The sequence below is a fragment of the Corythoichthys intestinalis genome, chromosome 10 (genome assembly GCF_030265065.1).
Source record: "Corythoichthys intestinalis isolate RoL2023-P3 chromosome 10, ASM3026506v1, whole genome shotgun sequence".
Taxonomy (NCBI): domain Eukaryota; kingdom Metazoa; phylum Chordata; class Actinopteri; order Syngnathiformes; family Syngnathidae; genus Corythoichthys; species Corythoichthys intestinalis.
In genome coordinates this window covers 39773289-39796999 of record NC_080404.1, presented here as the reverse complement: position 1 = coordinate 39796999, position 23711 = coordinate 39773289, and the positions used below count along the sequence as shown (strand labels likewise).

Sequence of the window (23711 nt, the reverse complement as noted above, 5' to 3'; positions counted from 1 at the left end):
AAAAAAAAAAAAAAAAAAACCCAAAGTAACCTTTGCTATGTTTGGAGGTCATTTAATGTTGTGAATCAACTGTTAAAGTTGATAAAATTGCTCCCGTTTTTGCATTAGTTCCCTTCTGTCTACTTTCGACATGTGAACATTTTAAAAACTGTTTCATCCTTTAAAGATAGACTCAAGTCAAGATTTTGCCGATTTAGGAGTATTTTAGATAAAAAGTTGCTTAGGTTCACTCGTAAGGTTTACTACAACAGAGCCTTTCTGAGAAGTTTACTGCTCTAAAATGGCGGCTGTTTACTAACGCTACCGAGTCTGTCATTTCGTATGTAGTCCTATATGCATGTGACATCTAGGCATAGATTGTATGTTGTCGGCTAAGTCAGGTAATATTGGAGCCATCTAGCCTAGCATCGTGTTTGCTACAGCGTCTCAACATACACTCTTCCCTCTCCGAGTCTCTGACTTTTCTCGCGTCATTCAAGCAACGCATTGTCTCGTTGCAGAAACGGTGACCAAATCCCAACGGATGAAAAAAAAAAACAAAAAAAACGTAATGCACGAAAAACGTGCAGATTTTGAACGTAGTGTACGGCGTACACATTCAAAAATGAGTGCTCACTTGTACAAATTACGACGAGACCGTACAATTTGACAGGTATGAATTATGGTGGATCCTCACAGTTAGGTAATAGCACTCTGTAGCACGGGACGTCCAACATCCAACTATCAGTGGTCAGGGCGAAACTACGTGCTTAAGCGAAATCATCTTCGATGGCTTTGCGTGCCATTTCATAAATGTTGGGGATTATGTTGTTGGAGAAATATGTCCGCGAGGGAACAATGTAACGCGGGTCAAGTGTTGCAAGTAAATTAACGAAGCCCGCCGTGTGTTTTCACTGGTCTCATCTTCGGGGTTGTCCTACCCTGAGAAAGTGATATCTGTTGGTGATGCTGGCTGAGATGCCGGAGTCATGTTATAAAAGTGTTACCATTAGCATGGGGAACAAGCGCTGAGCAATGCTTGTATTTTTTTTCTTCAATATTTTTGCTCCCTCCGCATTGTAATCCACGGGGAAACTAAAATGTTGCCACACCGCAGATTTGAAAGAAGCCGGTGCTTCCTCAAAATTTGGTCTCTCCACTCCTCCGCTCGCCATAGCTATTTGTTTTCTTTCTTGTTTCACTTTCACTTCGCTCGTAAGCGAGAGAGGGCGTTACTCGGCTTCTATTACACAGGTGCTTGACAGCGATCCGACATTTACTTGCGGGGCGGGAATTTCTCCACAGCGGTGCTTCACGTCACACACAGGCACACAGAGCTCGCTCAATTCATTCCGTAAGCGTTCGGAATACATTAATTACAAAACCGAAAAGGTGCGGTTCATAAAGGCGTATTGAACAGTGCAGGGCGAACTGAACGGTTCGGCTTTGAACCGCAAACCGTTGCACCGCTAATTCTTAGGTGTCCTTTTATCCTGGTAGCCTCCCTTTTTTTGTCTCCTCGGACAAAACCTTTTGTCTCTTTTGTTGCTCTGCCATCTTTGCAGATTTCGCGCCAAAGCGTTCGCATCGACTTCCGTCTTTATAACGAATGGGGAAAGGGTAAGTGACGTATGCCGTAAAGAAGTCAGCACATTTATAGGTTTTTTGTGTGTGGCAGTGTTCCCGCCACCCTCCTCAAAGTTAATTAGTGCTGGGAAAGCGATACAGACCCTCTCAAGATATAAAAGAGGTGTCATTTTGATAGTTGTCAGTCGACATATCATCACAAATGTTATGAAAATATTTTATAAAGGTTACTAGTTGCTTTAAATTAGTGACCTATAAAGGGTAAACTCATTGCTTGCCATTTACAGCGATAGACGTCCAATTGATGCCAGGACTGGCTGTGAATGCTTATGTTTGAGTGCCATTGACGGCACTTGACATCCAATCCTTTATTGACCCTGAACAGTCAACATGGATTGGACGTCTAGAGCAGTCAACGGAAGCCAATGACAGTACTATAAACGGTTAACAATTCACCGCCAAGCTTCCTATTGACATATATAAAAAATAATAATAATAAAAGACTGATACCAGTAGCAGACATGGCTCTGAAGGGCAAACAGGTACTCATTAAAACTCTCGATGGGCTTCTCCTGAAGGACGAAATCGATCCGATTCCCTCCATTCAGCATCCCGATATGAACCTGAGGCTCCTCTTCTTTTGGGGGTTCAGGGATCTCAGAGCTTTTTTGTTCTGAAACTAAAAGTGGAACATGAACACGACCAAAAGAGCAGATCCGATTGGTATTAGTACAAGAGAGGCTCACGATCTTGCGCTCTTTTCTCCTGCTCTTCAATTTGATTGGCTACCATAGCCAACTCAGCCTGAAGTTGAGCGGACGAGGTGTGGGCGCGTGCAAAGTCGTTCAGCGTCTGCCACGCACTCTTCAACGAGCTGATGAAACCATGCTTCAGATCTGAGCCCATCCTGGAGAGACTCTCCTTCAGTTCTGGAAGAAAAAAAAAATCATTAAATAAGGGCTAGTCACAGCGACAACATGTTACTATTAGTGTTGCACCGATACCAGTATCGGTATCAGAACCAATGGGGCACTAAAATGACATCGTCGGGGAGTAGCTAAGAAATTATGTACTTTTCGAGATTTAATTTCCAACCACTGGTCGACCAACCAAACACAGCTGTCAGCCAAAAAAAAGGCATCCAATCATCTTTCGGCTGTGTGGATTTCTCTCGTTGACGTCCCATGTATTTCAAGTGGGAGGGCTGGCAAAATAAGAACCAAAGTTCTAGCGCTGTCAATGGTAGAAAATAAAATTTGTTCTTCTTGCCAAGATTCACCATCCCACCAATTCAGTTATCACTAGTGGACGTCCAACCCATTTGAAGTAGGAAGGTGGCGGCGAATGAAGGAATGTTCATTCTCTGCCAAACCTCTCACTTCAAATGTATTGGATGTCTAGCGCCATCAATGGCAGGCAATAAGTTAAAGGTGCTATAGACCCTACTCACCAACGTCACAGAATGACGTGTCGCTGTATCCGGCCGCCATATTGTCCGTCATTGTTTATCCGTATTCTCAATGGTTTCAATTTGTCGTGCAATTTATAGTGCAATTCATGGAAGCCCGGTGCTTTCAGACGCTGTACACTCATTGGATGCGTTGCATGAAAGGCGTTATGTGGAAAAGCTTCAGTCTATCCATTCGCCAGATCCATATTTGATGCCTAAATCGATATTTTTCGACCCGCTGTCTTCGCCGTCTCTGCCTGACATCTGCTACCCTGATATCTACAACTATCTTGTCCACAGAAACTCAGCCTATTCTCACGAAACTTTGAAAAACTTTAAGAGCAACATTACCCCGTGTGACCCTTTACTTCCAATTTTCTAAAATGGCGACAATCAAAAAAAAAAAAAAGTTGACTGCGATGGCCAACGCTTCAAGGATAGGTGGATATTGGACTATTTCTTCAATAAAACACGCAACAACTGTGTCTGCCTCATTTGGAAAGAGACAGTCGCTGTTTTGAAAGAGTTCGATGTGACGTGATAATGATATTACCGAACAAGACACGCTGACATGTACGACAACATTACAGGGAAGATACGCAGCGAGAAATTATAGCAACTTGAAGCTTGTTTAATTTCACAGCAGCAGTATTTCGCAAGAGCCCGAGTGTCGAACGAGAACGCAACAAAGACGAGACTGTTGAAATTATGAATAAAAAATAATAATAAAGCAAATGTGACACACAGAAGGGCTTGATAAAATTTGTTTAAATATATTGTTCTATGTAAATCAGCCAAGGTAGCCCCCCGCATTTTTACCACACCAAATCTGGCCCCCTATGCAAAAGGTTTGGACACACCTGTTTAACTGATGATCCGTAGACGAGGCCAGCTTCTTTCACTTGGTACCAGCTAAATATTATTCAAAATGTAATGGTGGTGGAAGAAATAAGCATCTTGAATTTGAAACTGTATGTTGTCGGCGATTAGCCTCGCAATGATCTTAATTGTGGTTGTCAGCCCAAAACCCTCTAAATATATATTAAATGCATCTTACCAGATATAAAATGACTACTACATAATCCGTGGTAATCGTTTAGAGCCCAGTTTTCCCGTCGAATTGCAGCAGTCCATCTCGCTCTCCTCTCCGGGTCTCTCGGAATACGGTAGAACTTCAAGTCTCTCCGTCTATCTTCTCTGTTATTGCAACCAACCGCCACACACGCCTTCACTATTTTGATTATTAATGTTAACGAGCAGAAAAACACGTCAAAATAGGAGGAATTTACGTAGCGGTAATGCGTCAACACGACGAGTTGACGGACAATATGGCGCGGATGCGTGGTTGTGACGTCATGTGAGTAGGGTCTAGGAGTGGGAACCTCAGGACACCTCACGATACGATACGATTCGCGATACAAGGCTCACGATAACGATTATATCACGATATAGCGATTATCGATATATTGGTCAGAAATTGGATACATGAAATTCTTCGATACAACTGTTGAAACGAAAAAAAGAAAAGATATTTGAAAATAGAAAAAATACTGTTTAAGTCATTTATTAAACAGTGACACCTTTTCTGTGCAACATTGCTGTAAAATATAAATCTACTGCAAATTGTGCCCCTGCACATATAGAGGAAACCAACCACGACCACTGATATTGCTTGGAGAGATCATGATGAATGGCACCCTTAATTTCTTTAAAGTTTTAAATCTTTAAAAAATAAATAAATAAAAAGTGCCGTAGGTGTCAGCAGTTGAGCTTGGAGTGGGGCAATGATAAAATTGGTGGGTGTTTTTTTCGTATATGAACTTTGTTGCTTGGTTTGAGCACTTCCGCTATCTGCTTCAGCATTTAAGATGTCAGACTTGCTCAGTCACAGTCTTCCTCACCTTAAAAACAAACAAAATAAAACAAAAAATATTAGCTACTTCATAGCGTTTGAGTTGAAATCCTGATTTTTTGTGTGTGTTGGAAGTATTGAATTAAAAAAAAATATGAATTGAATGTATAGAAATTAAAAAATCAATAATTACCTATTTTTAATATGTAGGCTACATCAATAATTACCTATTTTTAATATGTAGGCTACATTAATTATCATGCACATCACTTTATATATCTTGGAACCTATTCAAACCATTTTTATAGCTTATTGTATCAAAATGACAGTAATAACAGTTTGTGTAGTAAACTAGATGGAAATTGGTTCTCAAATAAATCGGTAAATTCATGCGGGCTTGTTCGATATTCATTTTCATCCAGTTTAGGGTCCTGGTTTATTTTATATCATTCAACACCAAATGTCATCAAAATAATACATGTAAATTAAAAAGTCAATTACATTGCAAAACTTTCTTACCTCAAGTGATGAAAGCAAAGCTCACAAACTCCAGTGTCCACTACGTCACCAGCTCCCAGTGAAACTTATTTTTCTTAGACAATTTTTGCATACAGCAAAGTCCTTGTTCACCTTACTTCCTTTCTTGTTGGTGTAAAATCTAAAGTGTGTCCCCATGTGTGATTTGTAGCAATATTTTTCTCATTTTTTCCTCCACCGTTCTCACGGAGCTTTTTTATTTTTTCAACCCACTTGGAGCTTCTTCTCTAGACAACTTATGCGCACTTTACCCTCACCGCCACTCCCGAGCGCCCCTAGTGGACCGCCAAGGGATTGCTCAACAAACATTGAGCAGTTTACAGCATCCATACTCCATTGTATGGCCAATATGTTAAATAAAAGTATCGATTCTTGGCGGGAGCATATCGATAACCAATCGGGTTGCAAAATATCGCGATATATCGCTGTATCGAGATATTGTCACACTCTTAGTAGGGTCTATATGGAGTTTGTCACTTTTTAACTCGCGACTGCCAATGTGTAACTGCAGCAAATCAGATCAGCACCAGAAACGTATAAACAGCAATGTGATTATTATTTTTTTTTTTACTGTTAGAAACAAGTCTGAAGTGGGTTGGAAACGTTTTTTTGCCAAGCGGAGACTAGGTGAAGGCTCAGTGAAACAGCACTGCAGCCACAGAGACACGCATAGACGTACGCAGGTTCGCCCAGAATGTTCAACCTGAACACTCGCTATTGAAGGGAAGGAAGAAAGCTTTTTAGAGCAGTCTCAGTTCAAATGTCAGGGCTCTGTGTCATAGGCTGAGTTTGACTTTTGGGTGGGGGGTGGGGGGGGGGATGGCACAAACATGTTGATGACCCCGAAACGCAGTGTCAGCAATAAAATTAACTTACAAGAATATTTATAATAATAAGTTGACAATGAGCGTTTTTTTGTTTCCCATCATTCTTGAGGGGAATTCTAAATCAGGCTGCTTAAGCAATACTTTTCGCCAAGATGGTCATCCATTGAATATGGTACGCCCGTCAGTGTCGTGCCAATGTAGTTACCACCGTCAAAAATTGTATCCCCTGAGCGGCGCCATATGGAGGTAGATTTGTGTCTTAATTATTCAATCAAAAAAAACAAGCTGTTTCAATCAAAATATATATTTTCAACCCAAAAAAAATCGCTTCAATAGAAAAAAAAAAAAGTGTTTGAATGTAAAAATAAATTTGAAACTCAAAAAACTCGAAAGATGTGAAAGCTATTTTTCTTTTTTTTTTTCCTTGGATTGAAGTTGTGCCAAATTTGCATATGGCCACATTTTGGCAAGGACATTTTTGTCTTTATTATTCAATCAAAAAATAAGTTGCTTAAAAATACATATGTTTAAAAAGAAAAATCCCTTCAATCAAAAAAAGAAAAACTTCAATCATACAAAAAGTTTCTGAATGCAAAAAAATATTTGAGATTGAAAAGTTGGCATTTGAACACGTTATTTTTCATTGGAAAAGTTTTCTTTGATTGAAGCAATCCTTTTTGTGTTTGGGCCATATAAAGGGTGGGACATTTGTGTCTCATCATTCAATCCCTCAAAAAGTTGCGTGGGTATAAAAAATATTTTCAATCATAGAACAAAATCATTTGAAAAATAAAATTGCCCTCCCCTATTTTTTTTTTTTTAAATGATAATTATATGCAAAGCAAATTACCGTCTAAGGTGCTAGTCACATGATCTGTTCGAAAAATAATTTTGACCCATTATAAAAATATATGTTTTTGTTCATTTCATTCATTTTTGTTGCAGTTTTATTGCTTTAAAATTTCTATATATATATATATATATAGAAAAGTGAATTACATGCAATGACACTTGTTGGCCTCCAGGGGGCCAACAAGTGAAGTATGGGGGTGGGTCAGTGATGCTGTGGGGCTGTTTCTCTTCCAAAGGCCCTGGGAACCTTGTTAGGGTGCATGGCATCATGAATGCTTTGAAATACCAGGACATTTTAAATCAAAATCTGTTGCCCTCTGCCCGAAAGCTGAAGATGGGTCGTCACTGGCTCTTTCAGCAAGACAATGACCCTAAACATATGGCCAAATCTACACAGAAATGGTTCACCAGACATAATATCAAGCTTGTGAAACAATATAGGAGAAGATTAGGTTCTGTTTTGTTGGCAAAAGGTACAAAGTATTAACACCAGAGGTGCTAATAATTGTGACACGCATTATTTGATGTCAAATAATTATTTTTTTAGGTGGGATTTTTTTCCCCACTGAATAAATGCACTTGTATTGAAGGTTGGGTTTTTCTCTTTTTTTCCATTAAGCTCCCATATTATTTGAATAAAAAAATATATATATATTAGAAGCTAAAAAACACATCTTAACCAGGGGTGCCAATAATTATGGAGGGCACAGTACTATCACCAAGTTGACGTTGTCCTTGGAAGACACTACAATATGTGCTCGCCTGCCAATGTTCATTCAGAATAGTTAAAAAGATATATTTATTATCTACCTATTTTTGGAGTAAATGTTTTTATTTTTACAGACGAAAACATTTTTCGTAAACGTGGACTGAAACTGGACGAAATTAGTCCTGAGTTTTCGTCAACAAAAACTCGACGAAGATAAACACATTTTGAGATGTCCAAGACTAATAAATATTATCGTCCAAAAGACTAAGACGAAAATTAAAAGGGCTGCCAAAAACAACTTTGCATGGAGTAGAAACGTATTTTAAATAAACACTAAAAATTCCGTTTAGAACCATTAAGCAGTGTCTGACCAAGCCATGATAGCAATTACTTTACAGTCACGTGAGTACGCAGTAACAATAGTTTTAGTATTCCGACAGGAGTACAGAATACTGATACCACACAGCCGGGTGTCGGAACCAGTATACGGAACCAAAAAATGGCAACACTACCTATTATGACAGACTTTATTGAAAGAGCCACACAATGACATTTTTGTACTCACCAAGATGCAGCCTTTTCCTTCCTTTGTGATGAGGTATCAAAACTGGCTTCAATTCCAAGTCTGGTATAATCATTGGCTCAATTCTGTATGCCACTGGGTCCAACTGAAATAGATGAAAGACTAATGCATCAGCCAAGTGGACAGATGCTACATCACGTACATGTGGACAAAATTGTTGTTTGCCGTTATGAGATTCTGACGGTATGATAACCTTAGGCAAAAATATCACGGTATCGCAATTAGTTGTAAAATGTGTTACTTTGAGATATGTGGGTTTAAAAAAAACACTTTTGTATTGAACAGGATTTTTATTTTTCAAAATATACTAGCAAATTGTAACATAAGCTTAATGTTAAGTTAAAATAAATTTAAAAGTTAACAAATATTCTAATTAAAATAAATGCAGTCTTTTAGGAGAGCGAAAACCCACAGCTTAACATTATTATCATCAGAACAAAAATAATTGATTTTCCATAAAAAGCACATGTGTAAGACTCGTATCATGTTTACATTATACACACACTCTCTGTCTCAACACAGACAGTTGCCAGAGAGAAATAAACACATGTTTTAAGACCACTAGACACACTATACACGCTACAGTTAACTCTCGTAGCTGGTTGGAATCGTTAATAACCTTTAATTTTGTATAAATGCGAAATCATATTGGAGGTATTACCTCCTCAGCAGCCACCTTCCGCAAACATGTTTTACATGTCGGTTGGCCCTCCTCCTCCAAGCCGTGGCATTCTAACTTTTCTAACTGTAGCTGAAGTATTCCCATACCAGCGATTTTGTTTTCTTCCATGGGGGGAAAAAATTTCAGGAGTTTCACCCCCTTCAGCCATCGTGTAGCACAGCTAACTCACTGACACTAAGCAACAACCAGTGGGGGAGGGCTGAGCCTTACACCTGCAAGTGAGGGATTTCTCCCTGCAATCATGGTACATAAAAAATAGCTGATGCCATAGGGACGGTATGACGGAAAATCTTTAAGGTTTTGAAACCGTGACGTTTTCATACCATGGTATACCTTGAAACCGGTTATCGGCACATGCCTATACCCCGCTTTTCAGAAAGAAAAAGTGGATACAGATTTTATTTTTTGAATGGATAAATCAATTAAAAAAATCTATAAATTTACAATTTATTGACAGGAATAGAAGACTTTATTTGTATTTACTCAGGTTTAATTTTTTTTGCATGAATCAATTAACAATAGAAAATGTAATTTTATGTTAACTAGGGTTATCTTTGTTACATTTTTTAGAAAAGAAAAAACCCCAAAATATTTCATCTGAATTTTAACTCATTCTTTGCCATTGACAGCGACAGCGATCATTCGCTGTCATCCCCTCTCAGTCCATATAGATAGGACGTCACTATCGCAAATAACGAGTTAATCACATAGCCCTACTTTGCTTTATTTAGGCTTACCGGATGGTAAATATTGAAGAATCCTTTGCATGTTGGCAGCTGATAGGTCTCCTCAATCTTCTCCAGGCCCCTGACGGTCAAGAACATGCCGATCGGAGATCCCAGCGCAAAGAAATTCAATGGATTGAAGTCTAGATTGTGGTAGACCACAGACACCTGTATGCACATTCACATTTCAACACCCTGTCAAAAAGGAGAATCGGCAGGAAATTACATGACTACACATACTTGTCCAGTGCCGACTTCAAAATAGTTGTAATCAACATGGATGGAGGAGACACCCGCGGGCAGATTTTTCTCAGGAGCGGTCCCAACAGCTTGGGCGGGCTCTACAACTTCACTGACCGCCTGGACTTCAGCTTTCTTCTCTTGGGCAGCCGTCTATGTAGGGGTGAACGCAGTTGGGTCATTTAAAATTGCAGTGCTATATAAAAATAAAACTCCTATGATGGGCCATTTTATGCCACGATACAATACATTTTTAAAAAGAATTATACAATTATGGCTGCTTTTACCCCACTCACTTTAATTTTGAATTGACATTAAACTGGTTTACAATGTTAAATGTATCAAGTAGTGCTGAAACATCAAACTATCCAGTGTAAACAGAAGCGGCAGAGTAGCAAACATATTTTTGCTCAAATTTAAAACGATATTAATTTATTGTCTAATTAACATTGCTATTGGAACGAATCGTGTTGTCTGTGTGGATTATATTTTTAACCGTCTTGCTTGCATTACTCAAGTACAATTGGCAGGAAGAGACAATTAGCTAATATCATGAGGCAGATTGGTAATACATATAGTCCCTGGGTTACAACGTACCCGACTTAAGTGATTTCGACTTTACGACTTTAGTTTTTGTTGTTGGTTTTTTTTTTTTAAGCCGTGTAACAGTGTCTTGTCGCCATCTCTCAGCATTGATGGTAAGTACAGTATATTATTTGTCATTTAACTTTGTCATTTATAAAATCTAAATGCTTGATTTCTAATTGCTGTGCATAGCTAGCATTTCATTATACTATACGTGCGGTCTGATTTCCTTTGTTGCGCTTTGGCCAGCGCTAAATTCCTGTTAAGTTTCGAGCGTTGCTTTCACGTTGGGAAGCTCGGGTGAACGCCAGTTAACATTACAACAAGGCAGAGAAAGGGTAAACGGCGCAGCTCAGTGATGCCCCCCGTTAGCTCGCTATTGCCCTCTAGTTTATTGAGCAGCGTTCGTTTTCACCACTAGACGGGTGATTATCTAATTTATGTATATAATATATGTAAAAGCTACCGTTTTCCTTGTTGAATTGCCCAAGATTAGGACCATATTTCCCTCGATAATATTGTACAATCATTGAGGTACGTTTTTGTAAGCAAATATGTCTCTATTGATTTACTTCATAGCATTATTACGCTCTGTCATGATGTATTTTCTAAATGTGTGTTCATAGTTTGACGGTGACAAATGAATAAATGTCAGTTGTAACGGTGGTGTGATCAATGTTAAGGGAGCGAAGAAATATATATCTACCTTATTTTTTTACTTTATTTTATTAATATGATATAAAATACAAGTTTTTCAATAGAAGGCTACTTAAAGGGTTAATTCCGACTTGTGCGGAAATTCGGGTTATGCAAGCGTAGAAATGGAACTCGTTCGTAATCCGCAGGCTACCTGTCATGTACTACGATGGCACATAGAATACAATCAATGTAGCAAATCATGGCAATTTAGGCGCCATCTTCTGGCCAAAATGTACACTGCAGGAACAGGTCTATTACGGCGAAAATGACAAAAGAAAGGTAAAACCGCGATAGAAAGTCATATAGCAATTTAGCAATACATACGTACTGTATGGCACCACTTTGAGTTATGTGTTGTTACGATTAAAAAATATAAGGAAAAAGTGAAAGTTTTGATTTACATTCTCTAGCAAGCCTGTTGCTTACTAGCTGTTAAGCTTTTTACAAAAATATATCTTAGGGTTGGTTGTCACTATCAACAGTTCAAAAGATTTGAAAGTGAAAGCAGCCTTCTGTTGTGTGCATCGTGTAAACAGAATATTAAAAACAAAACTCCAGGGTATAAAATCAAGGCAGTAATACACATCTATTAGTAGTGTGGTGTGTAGGCAGTGGGCACACCAACATATGAGGAGAGAACAGATCTTATGCCGGTCATCACTTTGTTTCAAACAGTGGATCGCCTTCAGAAAAGATACAGTGGGGAGAACAAGTATTTGATACACTGCCGAATTTGCTGGTTTTCCCACCTGCAAAGCATGTAGAGGTCTGTAATTTGTATCATAAGTTCTCTTCAACTGTGAGGGACGGAATCTAATACGAAAAAACAGAAAATCACGTTGTATGATTTTTAAATAATAAATTCGCATTTAATTGCATGAAATAAGTATTTGATACATCACAAAAATCGAACTTAATATTTGGTATAGAAACATTTGACAGGTACCAAACATTTCCTGTAGTTCTTGACAAGGTTTGCACACACTGCAGCAGGGATTTTGGCCCACTCCTCCATGTAGATCTTCTCCAGTGCCTTCAGGTTCCGGGGCTGCTGCCGGGCAACACGGACTTGCAGCTCCCTCCATAGATTTTCTATCGGGTTCAGATCTGGTGACTGGCTAGGCCACTCCAGGACCTTAAGATGCTTCTTACGGAGCCACTCTTTAGTTGCCTTGGCTGTGTGCTTTGGGTCGTTGTCATGCTGGAAGACCCAGCCATGACCCATCTTCAGGGCTCTCACTGAAGGAATGAGGTTGTCAGCCAAGATCTGGCGATACATAGCCCCATCCATCCTCCCCTCAATATGGTGCAGTCGTCCTGTACCCTTGGCAGAGAAGCAGCCCCAAGAAATGATGTTTCCTCCTCCATGTTTCACGGGTGGGATGGTGTTCTTGGGGTTGTACTCATCCTTCTTTTTCCTCCAAACACGACGAGCTGAGTTTAGACCAAAAAGTTCAATTTTGGTCTCATCCGACCACATGATCTTTTCCCATTGCTCCTCTGGATCATCCAGATGGTCAGTGGCAAACTTCAGACATGTCTGGACATGCACTGGCTTCAGCAGCGGGACCTTGCGTGCGCTGTAGGATTTTAATCCATGACTGCGTAATGTCTTTCTGATGGTTTTCTTCGAGCCTTTGGTTCCAGCTCTCTTCAGGTCAATGACCAGGTCCTGCCGTGTAGTTCTGGGCTGATCCCTCACCTTCCTCATGATCAGTGATGCCCCACGAGGTGAGATCTTGCATGGAGCCCCAGAACGAGGCAGATTGACCATCAACTTGAACTTCTTCCATTTTCTAATAATCGCTCCAACAGTTGTTACCTTCTCACTAAGCTGCTTGCTTATTTTTTCTGTAGCCCACCCCAGCCTTGTGCAGGTCTATTATTTTATCCCTGATGTCCTTACACAGCCATTGTGGAGAGGTTGGAGTTTGTTTGTTTTAGCATGTGAACAGGTGTCTTTTATACAGGTAACAAGTTCAAACAGGTGCAGTTACTTCCGGTAATGAGTGGAGAACAGGAGGGGTTCTTAAAAAAGAACTAAGAGCCGAAATATTTACTAGTTGGTAATGTATCAAATACTTATTTCATGCAGTTAAATACAAATTTATTATTTAAAAATTATACAATGTGATTTTCTGGATTTTTGTATTAGATTCCGTCCCTCACAGTTGAAGAGAACTTATGATACAAATTACAGCCCTCTACATGGCTTGCAAGTGGGAAAACCAGCAAAATCGGCAGTGTATCAAATACTTGTTCTCCCCACTGTATTGATGTTCATTTCTGGACCGAATTTATTAATTTGTCATAAAAGCGATGTAGATGTTTTCCACAAATGGAAATGCTAATTCTCTGACAAACTTGCCTGTTTAGCCACTCTTTCTTTGACATATTTGGCAATTTTTTTCCGGGGGCCAAGGGGAATTCCCATCTCCTTCAAATCCTCCATTGTACACATGAGCTAAAAGATTGGCACACAGATCCAGTCAAGTCAAATTAGCATGATGTGAGTTTGTACTAATATCAACTTTGACTTACCAAAGATTCAATGTCAATCTTCTCCTCGTCAAAGGTGCTCTTGTACTCGGACAGACCAAGATGTTCTAGCGCAGCAGAAAGGTCTTCCAATTCCTCTTCTTTGGGCTCTTCCTCCACAGCTGGAGGGATGACTGCCTGTGAGTCAGGGGCTGCCACCTTCATTTCAGAGGCAAATCATAACAATGACTTTGAAGCTTAATTGTTTACTGCTCTCGAAACAACCATATCCATGTCACTATGTTAAAGTACAAAAAATAAAACTGCTTGTAACCTGTTTGGCCTCTTCGTTAGTGGTGGGCAACGCAGTAGGGGTCGTGTCAGTCTTTTGATTTGAAAGCAGGTCAAAAAGGATAAGTGACCCTGCAATGACAAAAAGCATGAGGAAACAAGAAAATAAAGTGGAAATTAGAGATGTCCCGATCTGATATTTGGATCGGATCGGACGCCGATATGGGCAAAAAAATGCGCATCGGTATCGGATCGGCCAACACGGAAAAATTCCGATCCAGACTTCCGATCCAGTTTTTTTTTTTAAAGTCCAGTCTGGGTTTTCCAGCGCACCGATTTACATAATCCATTCCAGTTTTTGCTTCGGTTTCCCTAAAATCCGGTCCGCATTTTACGGCAGACCTTCAACACACTACATTTACATTACCGTCTCCCAGTTTACCGAGAGACTTTATCGGTAAAAATGTCAGCTGTGTGGGATCATTTCACCTTAAAGGACGACAAAGACGAAGAGGCAGAGTGCAACATATGCCACAATAAAGTCAAGCGTGGTGGTAAAGCTGTAAGAAGTTTTAATTCAACCAACCTAATCAAGCATTTAGCGAAATACTACCACAAAGAATATAAGGAGTATGTTAAGAAAGCCGAAGACAAAAAGAAAGGTCCTACGCAACTAACACTGGCAGAAACTTTTGCTATCCGTGACAAACTAGCACTCGACAGTCCCAAAGCCCAGGGAATAACAAGAGTCATTGCCGAAGAATTCATTCTGGATGACGAGCCATTATCTCTCGTGAGTAAAGACGCACCATCCAACACTTAGAACCACGGTACAACATGCCCAGCCGTCATTACATCCTTGAGCGATTCGAGAACGATTCACAAACATCCAAATTCTGATTATTGAAATATGTCAAGTAAAGCGGAACTAATACACAGCCCGGTCTTCGGGACGCAATGAGAAACGGACTGCATTGTGTCCCGAGAGTAAACATAATGCTTGTCGTAGACCCGGGTAATGCCAATGCTCAACTCACGGCTTTAGCTCAACTCGTGCCGCTGGATAAAAAACACAAGAATACCTGACTGCTGCTGACAGCCGCTACAAACTACGTCAACATCGTTTTACTGTGGATAATAGATATCATATGTATATAGAACTAGATGCAAAATGACAGACTCGACGGCGTTAGCAACAGCCGCCATCTTAAAGCAGGAGACTTCCTTAATAGGCTGTTGTGAACCTTCCAAGCGAACCTAATTAACTTTTTATCTAAAATACTCCTAAATCGGCAAAATCATGACTTCAATCTATCTTCAAAACAGTTTTAAAACTTTCACATGTCGAAAGTAGACAGAAGGGAAATTATGGAATAACGGGAGCAATTTTAACAACTTTAACAGTTGATTCACAAAATTAAATGAATTGGATGTAGTTTAAAGCTGCTGATACAGAATGGGGACTTGAGTATTTTATTTACTGTTTTAAAATGTTAACTTGATACTGAAATAGTCGTTTATTTAAACCTGAGAGGCTTTTTATACAATTTTTGTAACTAATGCACGAAACATTAAAAGCATCTGATAGCTTGGGGGGTTTGTGGGATTTTCCACTGAGGTTGTTTGTGTGTTTTGCTTTTTTAAGACAGTTTACAATATTATTTGCACGTTTTAATGACTGACTATGCCATTTCTGTTTGTTATTTATAATGTTTTGTGTTTGTCACTGAATAAACAGGTCAGTTTCTTGTTACCAACCATTGTGTGTTATTCAAACTCATCTAATTCAGCTGGCTAGTTGTTATCAAGAGTACTAAAACCTTTTTCAACATGAGTCTGACAACTACGTAAGGAGGCTAAATAACTTTAAACTTTACCACATGCTCAGATAGGCCGGTATCGGTATCGGCCAGTATCGGTATCGGGTCGGAAGTGCAAAACAATATCGGTATCGGATCGGAAGTGCATAAACCTGGATCGGGACAACCCTAGTGGAAATGTATTTGGCGACAAGCTAAGACATTATGAGCACTTGTGTAAATCCATCTAATTGACCTATTAGCAGAGGAAAACATGCCAGAGTTGAGATCCAAAGGTTAGAACTGTGAGGCAGACGTGCTGAACAATATATCGCCGTAGTGGTGAATTATTTTTAGGCATTTAATTCCTTTATATCCATTTGCACCTTTGACTAAAAAAGGATTTGACATGGAAAATAAATTTAAAAATCATTGATGGAAACCGCTTCCCTTCCTAGTTAAAATTTTGAAAAGTGCATACTTTTTTTATTTAAAAAAAAAAAAAATCACTTGCAGAAATTGACTTTCTGCCTGCTTTATTTCTTTTTTTGTTTTTTTTTTTTTTGCGTTTTTAATAAAAATCACTGTTGCGGACTTCTTGTCTGGTAGAAAAAAACTACCGGTAGATATATTTTTGAAGTTAAAAAAACAAAACAAAACAAAAAAATCGCTGCCAAAAATGGGTTTTCCACTTGGTTAAACTAAATTTTTGAGGTGGTTTTTTTTCCCCACTGGCAGAAATGTGCTTCCTGCCAAGAAAACAAACGTGTCTGGCAGCAATAAGCTTTTATTAACAAAAGACACACTGTAAAAAATGAATGTTGCGGCAATTTAAGGTTAAAGTAAGCAGAACTCAAATTTTTCCAAGTTTTTAGTAAGTAACTTGTTATTTTGAGTATTCCTAACTCTTCCAGTGAACACCGTTTACTATCCATAAGATCTGCTAACTTAAATTTTTAAGCTCTGCTTACTTACCAAAAGTTCTGCTAACTTAAAATTTTGTTTTTGGCAAAAATATGCAAATGCAAGTGAAATTGGTTTCCTCTTTTCTTTTTTTTTTTTCCAGTGTAGGGGAGAAAAGGGGGGGGGGTAGTACATTACCCAAGCTGTGCCCAGCAACGGACATCGTCCCTTTATAATCAGGATTTCTCTTCATGAAAAGGGCATAAAGTCGGTTAATCTCCGAGGCAACTGTGTCCATGATGGTTTGGCAGTAGGTCGGACTATTGTAAAATAGCACATCTAACAAGGTCTCATTCGTAAAGTGTCGTAGTCGTCCAGTGCTGGGCAAAGTGATTTTCTTTATTCTCCTGTGAAGAAGAGTACATTTAAGTTGTAGAATAATTTTGCAAACATGTAAGGTCCACTAACCTGTCCACCCCTGTTGCATCTCCATGTAACGCCGTATGCCAATGAACCGGCAGGAACTCCACTCGACTGATGGCGTGATCGTCCAAGGGTTTCTTAAAATGACTCTGCAGCAGTTTCAGTGATACACTGCGGAAGTCATCCACTGAGAGTACAGGGATTTGTATTGATTATATTAGTGCTGCAACGATTAATCGATTAACTCGAGTATTCGATTAGAAAAAAATATTCGAGTTAAATTTTATTGCCTCGAGTATTCGTTTAATTAAAGTGGCGTTGTAATGGTTTATTTGAAAGTGTTTGCATTTAGTTTTATTGATTAGGGTGGATACACTGCCCTCTGGTCTGCCTCTTTTCACATGGCTGAATCCAACTGCCCCCTGCTAAGACCAACGTAAGTTTTTGTTTGAGCTAATGATTTTTAATGCATTCATAATTTAGTTTATAGGTATATTTATCCGGTTTTTGTGTGAATGTTTCTGAACCCTTTGTTTAGAGGAATGTAAAAAAAAAAACTTTAGTATTTTGTAGCATTTAAGCTAGCGGACTTTCTCTATGTAAGTTAGCCAATTGTTCTTTCGTTTTACATAGATCCTCATTTTTTAAAAATAACGTTATACCGTTTGAGGCTCAGCTCAGGTATTTTAACATTTTAAGTTCCTTATCCGATTACTCGATTATTCGAACTAACTAGTCCATCGAATAATCGACTACTAAAATATTCGATAGCTGCAGCCCTAGATTATATTAAGCAAAAGTACGGATGATTTTTTACATAGTGTTCACGGTAAATGAATTCACACTGTATGAAAATTAGGCATTTTATAATTTGTCAAAAGACAAGCACATTTGCACACTGTGTAAATACAGTGCCCTCATAATTATTGGCACCCCTGGTTAAGATGTGTTTTTTTTAGCTTCTATTTTTTTTTTTTTTTAATTCAAATAATATGGGACCTTAATGAAAAAAAAGGGAAAAATCCAACCTTCAATACAAGTGCATTCATTCAGTGGGGAAAAAAACCCCACATAGAGAAAAAATTATTTGACATCAAATAATGTGTGTCACAATTATTAGCACCCCTGGTGTTAATACTTTGTACAACCCCCTTTTGCCAACAAAACAAGGTCTGGGGACTGAGATAGCCATGGGAGGAGCTTGATTTTGTGGCTGGTAAACCATTTCTGTGTAGATTTGGCCATATGTTTAGGGTCATTGTCTTGGTGAAAGACCTAGTGACGACCCATCTTCAGCTTTCGGGCAGAGGGCAACAGATTTTGATTTAAAATGTCCTGGTATTTCAAAGCATTTGTGATGCCATGCACCCTAACAAGGTTCCCAGGACCTTTGGAAGCGAAACAGCCCCACAGCATCACTGACGCACCCCCATACTTCACAGTGGGTATGAGGTGCTTTTCAGCATGTGCATCTTTCGTGGCACGCCAAACCCACTTAGAGTGTTTGGTTTCAAAAAGCTCAATCTTGGTCTCATCTAACCAAAGCACACGGTCCCAGTTGAAGCCTGGGACCGTGTGCTTTGAAAGCTGAAACCCTTTGAAAGCTGAAGATGGGTCATCACTGGGTCTTTCAGCAAGACAATGACCCTAAACATATGGCCCAATCTACACAGAAATGGTTCACCAGACACAAAATCAAGCTCCTCCCATGGCCATCTCAGTCCCCAGACCTTGTTTTGTTGGCAAAAGGGGGCTATATAAGTATAACACCATTTACCATTTGTACAAAGTATTAACAACAGGGGTGCTAATAATTGTGACACACATTATTTAATGTAAAATAATTATTTCTTTATGTGGGATTTTTTTCCCCACTGAATAAATGCACTTGTATTGAAGGTTGGATTTTTCTCTTTTTTTCCATTAAGGTCCCATATTATTTGGATTTTTTTTTTTAAATTATTAGAAGCTAAAAAACACATCTTAACCAGGGGTGCCAATAATTATGGAGGGCACTCTAACTTCATATTGGCTCTACTGTTTAACTGTTTCAAATGCTGGCATTAAAATAAACTCACCGCACTCAACCATGCTCCGAAACCTCAGGTCACATACGGGACCAATTCCATGAACCATAAATACAAGGTGGTCCACTTTGGGGAGCTCACCTAAAATGGTTTAAAAAAAATAGATGTGTTGTTACTTGTCTAGTTACAACTTTCACTGTGTAAAGCTAAACTCGCCTACCATCAGGGACTTGATCATGGTCATCATCAATCCCTCTCTTCACCACTCTGGGCCTGGTCTGTGGATCTTGATTCGGGCCCCACTCATCAGGCATAGGGGATGGCTGAAACTGCACTATGACCTATAGAAGAAACATTTCAATCTAATCTTAGGGTCCACGCAACTTTCAAGGTTCAATATCAATAGAAGGCTACGAGCATAAGTGTAATTTACATTGCAACCCACTCAATAATCCAAACCGGCCACCACAAAACCCACAAAATCAAAATCATCTAAAATTATTATTAGGTATTATAAGCAGCAGTCAAAAATAGTGATATTGTTCTATAGTTCTAGGTGTTAAAAGATTTTTTTCATGCAGATTATGTCCTTAGATCTGCTTGAGGTGGGATAAAAAGGTTCGACTTTAAGTTACACCTTTGAGTACAATAGATTTTTAAACTCTTTCAAAGTCAAAATTACCAGTGTCAGTGTGTATTTGCTAAATGATATGTATTTAAAAAACTATAATCTGTAAATATTAATGGTTTCGCTTCATAACTGTGGGACTTGTAACAGGTTTACCTTTGGATTGTGCATGACAATGGTTTCTCCAGATGGGAACTCTAGTCTACGGTGCCATTGGTTAGTAGATACAGCTTTCTTATATTCTGCCTGTGGATATAAAAATATGAATGGCATTCACAATACAGGGTTCTGAATGTTAAGGAGTGAACTCTTGCTAAAATTCATCATTTGCTGCCAGCCACTCACAGTCAAAATGGATTGAATGTCAAGTAGTGTTGTACTGATACGGCACTAAAATTGAGTCATCGGTATCAGGGAGTACTAAGAAATACTAAGAAAACGTGCCAGTGCTATGGTACTTTTTGAGATCTAGTTTACAACTGCTGGTCGCCCTACACAAGATGGCCGTCAGCTAAGCACACCACAGTAAAAACAACAGGAAAAAAAAAAAAAAAAAAAGAATACTTGTCGCTAAAGATGTCCCGATCGATCACGTCATTTTAAAAGTATCGGACATGCCTTTTTTTAATATACGTATATATTTTTTTAAGTCGTTTTCTAATTGTACTTAACGTTACAGATGAAATGGCTTACACTCATCCAGTCTTTAGTTTTGGCTTAAAATATGGCTATCAAATTTATCGCGTTAACGGCGGTAATTAATTGTATTTAAATTAATCACGTTAAAATATTTTACGCAATTACCGCATGCGCTGCACGACCCACTCAGGCATTGTCGCATTCAATCTATAACGGCGCCGTTTTATCTACATATAGAGGTAAAACGCAGCGTAAAATGAGTGGAGTGAATTTTGGCAGTCTTTGGAGCATTTTTTTTTAATTGGCAAAAGCCTGAAAATCTTTCTCTCAACAATTTGAAATATCGTGAGAAGCAATGTGGGGAAGAAAGATAATGGTTGATCTTTTTTCTTAACACCCTATGTTATTTCCCAACGCAGAGAAGATATATCAATTGTTGCCACTACGCACAGTCATGGTTGCACTTTCCATCATGCATTTGGGCAGAACAGTGAAATGGCTACAGTATCATTTACTGAAAGCTCAACAAATACACTAGATGGCAATATTTTGTCACAATATACAGAGTCACATTTATCCTTTAAGAATTACAAGTCTTTCTATCCGTGGATCCCTCTCACCGAAAGAATGTTAATAATGTAAATGCCATCTTGAGGATTTATTGTCATAATAAACAAATACAGTACTTATGTACTGTATGTTGAATGTATATATTCGTCCGAGTTTTATTCATTTTTTTCTTAATGCGTTGCCAAAATGTATATGATCGGGAAAAATTATCAGGAATAATCGGATCGCAATTGGATCGGGAAATATCGGGATCGGCAGATACTCAAAGTAAAACGATCGGGGAGGGGGCAAAAAAATATGATCGGAACAACCCTACTTGTCGCCCTTTCTAAAATGATGATAGACGTCCAGTCATGTTTTTGCTGTGAATTTCAATAAGTTTATCACGAGTAAATGTCCAATCCATTAGAAGTGGGAGGGCTGATATATATATATATTTTTTTTAAACATCGTATTAGTAGAGTGTTATAAAATTATATTGATGCAAGTATGCAACACTAACATTTTCTGCCATAAATGGCAGCCAATGAGGGAAACGCGTGCTCTATAAAGAGTTAAGAGAGTAAGTTTAGAAGCATATCACATATAAAAAAAAAAATCTAAAAAAAGGAACTTAAGGTTTACCAAAAATCTGAGGTGTGTTGTACTCACGTATGCGGAACCCTTTAATTAAGACTTTCACTTGACTTCAACAGCCACCTAATTTGAGTTACTTCTGCTTCTAGTCAAATCAATTTGGGTGACAAACCTCTAGTTTGTCGCTGAATTCTTCAGAATAAGGAACGAAGCGACTATCCGCATCCCCCTTATAAAACCAGGAGCAGCGGCGAACTTCCGAATCCTCCTCTTCCCAGTAAACAGCTGAGCGCATGCGATCATAGAGGTGAACATCAAACCGACCTCCGTCTGTACGCACGATCACATTTTCTGGGTCTGGTTGAACTACAGCAACAAAACAAAACACATTTTAAATGTAAAACGATCATGAGAGCTCAAGTGACGCTCAGCAAAAATAATCATACGAGAGTACCAGAGTTATACGTCTCCTCGAGTAGGAGGGAATCAATGATGCTGAAAGGAAGCCACACGCTTTTGGACTCCACAAGCTTGCAATAGAACCAATGTGGTTGAATAGGCTCATATACATTGTAATTGTACTGCATCATAGGGCCAGTGGGGACAACTGCACCAGCAGGGTTGGCTGGGGGTGGCGGTGGTGACTGCATGTGAGTGGGAGGAGGCTGAGGGGAGGAGAAGAAACTGCTTAAATAACTTTTTTATGCATACGATCCAGTACTCACTTAAAAAAATTACCTTTGTGAATGTGGGACCAGAGAGTGGGAAGGACTGTGAACCTGAGGGGACAGAGTAAGGATTGTGCTGTGATGTATGGGCTGCGTGGCTTGGCGGCAGGACCTCAGGTGCTGGAATATAAGGGCTGGCTCTGCTGCTGGTGGCGGTGTGTCTATACGGATTATGATTCTGTGGTTGCATTTGAGGAGGTGGCGGTGTCATTGTACTAGGAGGAGGAGTGTGGCGACCCATTGAGCTTTGATACACGGTACTGCCGAAAACAGGAGAAGCAGTGTTTAACTGTGAGCTTGGAGGCAGCGGAGGGGTCATATTAACACTGCTAGGAGCAGACGCCGTGACAGCACACATGGCCGCAGCTGAAGATGATGGAGGAGGGCACGGTAGTTGGCCAATAGATGCAAACGGGTCACTGCTGGTCACTGGGTTGGAGAAGTAACTGAAAGTCGTAGGAGCTTGCACATTTTCAGAAGTCTGACCCAGAAAGCTATCTTCCTCACCAACTTCAGAAGAATCCTCTGAGAGACATTACAGTGGATAATTTAAAACATTATCTGGTTTATCCAAGCATAAACAATGACAGTTCAAACGCAAATGTAATATGACTTATCTGTCACAGTCCAATTAGAGCTTAATAACAAATGTTTTAAGAATTGCTCTACGATCAAGTTAAATACACTAAGCGGTAGATAATACATGGATGGACAGTATATAGAACATTACAATATTTTCTATAGAATCTCAGTAAGAAACATTAAAACAATTTGTAAATCAATAACAGTTTAAAATAGAGGCTGTCAAAATTAGTTTTAAATTAGTGCTAATCCCTTCCGACAGCGGCACACAACATAAATCCTACTTTTAATGACTTTCTCTAATGTGGAGAATGAAAACAGTTGACATCCCAACAGGAAGTCTGCTAACTAGTTAGCTTGTATGCTAATGTTTCGGCTGTCGGTATTGCTTCTTACCTCCTGACAGCACCACCGGACCAGAAGCCTGACTTACTGGCATAAAAGGCAAATTGAAGTTAAACTCGGGAGCCCCGCCGAATAATAAATTTGCTCCGGTGTTTGGAACATTATTGTTCTTTCTATCTGCCATTTTATTCTACATTTACACGTAGCCACTACCGGAGAAGGCAGGCAGTACGCATGATGAGTTCAAGTCTGCTGGGAGAAAGGGAAACACTTCATTAAATGACGCATTGACGTCTTCAAGTTTAACAAAAAAAAAAAAAAAAAAAAAGATATTTCCAGGGCTGTATATCTGCAAATAAAAAATAAAAATATTAATCTCCATAAAAGTATTGGACTCCTATCTTCTTAAGATACA

The 23711-nt window shown here is 39.1% G+C and overlaps 1 protein-coding gene across 2 annotated transcripts in view; it reads right to left on the bottom strand.

Annotated features, from left to right (window-relative positions):
* Positions 1 to 23545, bottom strand: part of sec23ip (SEC23 interacting protein) — a 29512-nt gene extending 5967 nt beyond the window's left edge. Inside the window, exons 1-18 of one of the 2 annotated variants that reach the window (XM_057848496.1) lie at positions 23348 to 23545; positions 22726 to 22894; positions 22380 to 22629; positions 22096 to 22306; positions 21814 to 22007; positions 20013 to 20102; positions 19449 to 19569; positions 19280 to 19369; positions 17247 to 17388; positions 16977 to 17185; positions 14120 to 14208; positions 13849 to 14004; positions 13676 to 13771; positions 10024 to 10176; positions 9796 to 9951; positions 8359 to 8461; positions 2313 to 2495; positions 2077 to 2245 (exon numbers count right to left, since the gene is read on the bottom strand). In XM_057848496.1, the coding sequence (XP_057704479.1) occupies positions 2077 to 2245; positions 2313 to 2495; positions 8359 to 8461; positions 9796 to 9951; positions 10024 to 10176; positions 13676 to 13771; positions 13849 to 14004; positions 14120 to 14208; positions 16977 to 17185; positions 17247 to 17388; positions 19280 to 19369; positions 19449 to 19569; positions 20013 to 20102; positions 21814 to 22007; positions 22096 to 22306; positions 22380 to 22629; positions 22726 to 22894; positions 23348 to 23480 (2714 nt within the window). In that variant the 5' untranslated portion in view covers positions 23481 to 23545. Of the gene's footprint in view, positions 1 to 2076; positions 2246 to 2312; positions 2496 to 8358; positions 8462 to 9795; positions 9952 to 10023; positions 10177 to 13675; positions 13772 to 13848; positions 14005 to 14119; positions 14209 to 16976; positions 17186 to 17246; positions 17389 to 19279; positions 19370 to 19448; positions 19570 to 20012; positions 20103 to 21813; positions 22008 to 22095; positions 22307 to 22379; positions 22895 to 23347 lie in introns of both variants that reach the window. The other variant, XM_057848495.1, reaches the window with a different exon arrangement.
* Between the last annotated feature and the right edge of the window lie 166 nt (positions 23546 to 23711).